At 43.8% G+C, this 5,000-nt stretch overlaps 1 protein-coding gene across 2 annotated transcripts in view; it reads right to left on the bottom strand.

Annotated features, from left to right (window-relative positions):
- The window catches only part of LOC119596367 (tyrosine-protein kinase transmembrane receptor Ror2-like), a 102,950-nt gene that overhangs the window by 92,766 nt on the left and 5,184 nt on the right, over window positions 1-5,000 (bottom strand). For both annotated transcript variants that reach the window (XM_037945581.1, XM_037945582.1), the window contains exon 2: window positions 636-773. In XM_037945581.1, the coding sequence (XP_037801509.1) occupies window positions 636-756 (121 nt within the window). In that variant the 5' untranslated portion in view covers window positions 757-773. The remainder of the gene's footprint in view (window positions 1-635; window positions 774-5,000) is intronic.

Raw genomic sequence — 5,000 nt, 5'->3', positions numbered from 1 at the left:
AGAGTTTAAAGAAAAGAAAGAAAAAAAATAAACGCACTGGAAGTTTTTCTTCTTTTTTTTTTCTCTAAAGTTTACACTAACAACATTTTGAAAGCGGAAAAGAATAAATAAATAAAATGGTATCCGGAATTATGGCGAAAAATAAAAACTTCTGCAGTCGGGGCAAATTTTATTCTGAAAATCATAAACACAATAGTTAAGTGACTTCCTGAATCCATGTGTATTGATGATAATGAGAATGATAATAATGAATGATGATGGTAATGATAATAATGATGATGATGATGATGATGATGATGATGATGATGATGATGATGATGATGATGATGATGATGATGATGATGATGATGATGATGATGATGATAACAACAACAACAATAATAATGATAACAATAATAAGAAAAATGCTGCTGCTGATGACACAAATAATAATAATAATAATAATAATAATAATAATAACAACAATAATAATAATAATAACAACAATAATAATAATAACAACAACAATAACATTAATAAAAAAAAATGTATCCTTATCATCACATCCCCATCACCATCTCATCAAAACAGTACCACGAATCACGCATCCAAAACTCTCGAACTAAACTCTCTCCGCCACCCCACCAGCCACGTACCTTCGACCTTGAGGTAGATCCAGGGCGAGTGTCGGGTGCCGGCCGAACTCCTGGCGGTGCAGCGGTACCAGCCCTCGGCCTCCTTGCCCACGGCGTCCCACCTCACGCCCTTGTCGTCCATCCGCACGCCCAGTCGAGCTGCAAAACAACAAATGAAGAGAGTGAGTATAGCGAGAGGAGGATAATGAGATAAGAACAGGAGGGACTGATAACGAGAGGAGGATAATGAAATAAGAACAGGAGGGACTGATGACAAAGAAGGATAATGAGATAACAACAAGGACTGATAACAAAGAAGGATAATAGGATAACAACAGGAGGGAGTGATAACAAAGGAGCATAGAGAGATAAGATTAGGAGGTTTGATAACAAAAGAGAATACTGAGAGAAGAACAGGAGCGACTGACAACAGCGGAGGAGGATGAGATAAGGACAGAAGGGATTGATAACAAAGGGGGATAATGAGATAAGGACAGGAAGAACTAACAACAGAGGAGGAGGAGATGGGAACACGAGGGACTGATAAGGAAAGAGGACAATGAGATAAGAATTAGTGGGACTCAAAATACAAAATAACGAGAATAACGAAAAAAAGATAACAACGACAACGATGATAATGGGTCAAAGGCAATAACATTACATAAACAAATGAAGATGATGAGCGTTGATGAAAAAAATCAGGGATTCATAACAAAACAGTGGACGTATTGGGAATGATAACAATTGCAGGGTTTGAGAACAGCAAGGGCAGCGGGCATATTGGTAATAAAAAATGACTATGAGAATTGACAAAAACAGCATGACAAGAACAAAGGCAACAGAAGATAGGGAAGCTAAAAAACAGAATAACAAGTAAAATACGAAGAGAATGATGATGAGAATAAAGTAAAAAAAATACACGAAAAAAATATTAGAAAATAACAAGAATAACCAAAGGAAGAGGAGACGAAGATAAACTGAGGTGAATAACGGAAACTAGAGAAGAAGTGAATGATAAGAAAAGAACGAGTAAGAGAAACGAAAAAAAAAAAAGTAACACGAAAACATTACGAACATTTGACGAGAAGAGCGAGAGACAGCCTCGAATAAGATAAACGAGAATGACGAAAAAAGCGGAAAACTAAAATAACAAAAACAAAAGAAGAAAGACAAAAACAAACAAAACAAGAACAAACAAACAACAAGAACAAGGCCAGTGGGCATTAATTATCCTCGCCGCGACAGTGACGATGAATAACAACAACAGCGGAGGTGTAATTAGTCTTTGTGTTCGTATATTCCATAATAAATGACGATAATTATCATAATTGCAAAAGCGGCGAACATTATATACAGCGACATCCACAATATTGCATGGTAAATAAGGCAACAAAACCTGCAAAGGGACATAACCATCAAATTCTTAAATGGAGTGGAAAAAAGAGATTAGGTGATAAGCGAGGAGGATAAAACAGACTGAGTAAACAAAGCGAGAACAGAGTGGAAAGCAAAAAAACAGTGAAAGGACACAGACGGAGAGAGAGAAAGCTAAAAGCTAAAAAAAAGGGAGATGGAAAGGAAGCGAGGGAGAGGGAGAAAGGGAGAGAGGGAGAGAGAGAGCTTCAAATTATGCATATCTTATGCAATTACAACGTTACAACGACTATATTTACATGAACGGTAATCAAATAAATGATAATCAAGACAACGAAATGAAATAAACACACAAATATAAACTCCACATATAGAACTTGATTACAAAACAAGAATAATGTACGAAAATAAAACAAGTCTTTCACAATATACCTAATTACTCGATTTCACAGATTATTCCCAAACAGAAGAAGCGGACAAACCGAAAAATCAACAAAGATGAGAAAGAGTCAACGGAGAAGACAAAGGCGAAAGGTGACAACGCTAATAACACGCGGCGCACGAAGAGGACGTAATGCCGATAATAATAACAATAAAACAGACATGCCATTACGTAGCCCCCCCCCCCCCGCCGGACCCGCCTTTCCCACCCGCAGGCGACGCGGCGGGGGGGGGGGTCACCTCGCCCCCCACCGCGCTCGAATGCTCTTTTCCCTCTTTTCTTTCTTTCTTTCTTTCTTTCTCGTTGGTTTTCTTTTTGCTTCTTTTCCTTCTTTTTATCTTACAGTATTTTTTTGTTTAATTTTTTTCACTTTTTTCTTGTTTTAGGCTATTTTTCCCCACTTTTTTCTGTTTTATTTTTTTTTTTCTATTCTTCCTCCTTCCTCTCTCTCTCTCTCTTCCTTCCCTGCTAACCTCTATCCTCTTGTATCAGAACCTGTCCATTAATTCGTAATCTCTCCCCCCTCCACCTTCCATTCCCTCTCCTTCTCCTCTCCTTACCCTCACACCTTCACCACTCCTTCACCCTCCCTCTCCCTCTCACCCTCATCCTCCCTCTCACCCTCATCCTCCCTCTCACCACCACAACACCTCCTCCACCACCACCTCAACAACAATGACACCCTAATTACTCCCCTAAACCGGAAAGCAGAAAAAATTGTCGTCCCACCGAGCAGCTGAAGAGATAATTTCACGGGACACAAAATATGCAGATGTCAGGCTGGACGCCCGACGCTCTGCCTCTGTCGGTGGCGCTGGGGGTCGCTCGGGCGTGGCGCTCCCGTGCGCGCCGTCCTGCATTCACTGCCCTGTCTGTCTGTCTGTCTCTTCCTTTTTCATTTCTCTTTTCTTTCTCCCCCCCCCCCCCTCCTCTCTCTCTCTCTCTCTCTCTCTCTCTCTCTCTCTCTCTCTCTCTCTCTCTCTCTCTCTCTCTCTCTCTCTCTTCCTGTGTGTGTGTGTGTGTGTGTGTGTGTGTGTGTGTGTGTGTGTGTGTGTGTGTGTGTGTGTGTGTGTGTGTGTGTGTGTGTGTGTGTGTGTGTGTGTGTGTGTGTGCGCGTGTGTGCGCGCGTGTGCGCGCGTGTGTGTACGCGTGCGCCGCGCGTGTGAGTGCAAATATATACACATACATACATGCACTCGCACAAGAATAAATGTCATCCCCTTTTGCAAATGCGAATTTAAATATATATAAATGTCAAATTGTGATACAGCCCCGACATAAAACACGAAAAAGCGAGAGAGGAAAAGACTAAAAAGACCAGCTTCATGGCCAGCAATTTGCAAGTTAAGTGGCCTAAAATTGATAAATAGAGCTATCATTCTTTGGGAGGGAAAGAGGACGGAGCTGAAGAGGACTGCCCAAGATAATGAATCCCGTGTCCCGCTGAAAGGCGAAAGGGCGGGTGGCGAGGCTGTTTCCACGTCCTCCTTTCTCTTCCTCTTCCCTTCACCCACCTCTCCCTTTTCTTTATTCTTCTCCCCTACCCTTTACTCCGTTCGTCTTTCACTAACCCTATCCTCTTTTCTCTTCCCTTTCAAACCTTTCCCCTCCTTATCCTCTCCCTTTCACTTGCATTTTCCCTCATCTTATCACCATCTCTCTTCCCTCTTTCCTTTCCCTCTTTCCTCCCCCCCCCCCATCCGCGTGCCTCCATGACCCAATAACCCGAGAACTTTGTAAGTCACGAAGAACCAGAAAACTCGTGACTGGTTCACAAGACGGCGTGTACATGTGTGTGTGTGTGTGTGTGTGTGTGTGTGTGTGTGTGTGTGTGTGTGTGTGTGTGTGTGTGTGTGTGTGTGTGTGTGTGTGTGTGTGTGTGTGCGTGTGCGTGTGCGTGTGTGTGTCTGTGAATGTATGTGTGCGTGTGTTTTCATGTGTGTTTGTCTTTAAGTGTGCACGTATGTAACTAAAAGATTGCACACGTGCAAGTTTGAGTGCACACACGCATCCCTGAGTACTCGCACCCACCATCCGCAACCCACTCCCACCCCCGCCCCTCGCACACCTTGCCTCACTCGGCGAGCCCCGAGCGCATAAATCGGGCCGGATCGCGCGCCGTCAACAGCCCCGAGGCACTAAAGAGCCCGCAATCACCAACCTGCGCCCCCCCCCCCTTCTCCTCCCACCCATAACAGCTCCGCGATACACGACCAACAACACACATTCCGGCCTAATCTACATCGCCGCTAAGTCCCAATATCCCACGATCTACAACGCCCCATTGAGCCTAATATACACGCGCATAACGACCCCGGATCGCATGAATTAGAACAGGAAGGAAGGAAGGAAGGAAGGAAGGAAGGAAGGAAGGGGTAGGGGTAGAGGAGGGGAGATGAGTGGCAGAACAGGGAGGGAGGGGGAGGGAGAGGAGGGGGGGTGTTAAGCGTATTAGTCTTCCCCTCAATTCCATTCTCCTTTCCCTCCTTCCCCCCCCCACCCAATCCCATCCAAACCCCCAACAATTCCAGAAATTTCCAACCGCGTAACAATAGCTCACGGAAAGACCT

The sequence above is a fragment of the Penaeus monodon genome, chromosome 37, assembly GCF_015228065.2.
Source record: "Penaeus monodon isolate SGIC_2016 chromosome 37, NSTDA_Pmon_1, whole genome shotgun sequence".
Lineage (NCBI taxonomy): Eukaryota > Metazoa > Arthropoda > Malacostraca > Decapoda > Penaeidae > Penaeus > Penaeus monodon.
Note: the sequence above shows the minus strand (reverse complement) of the source record. Positions and strands in the feature narration are given on the sequence as shown.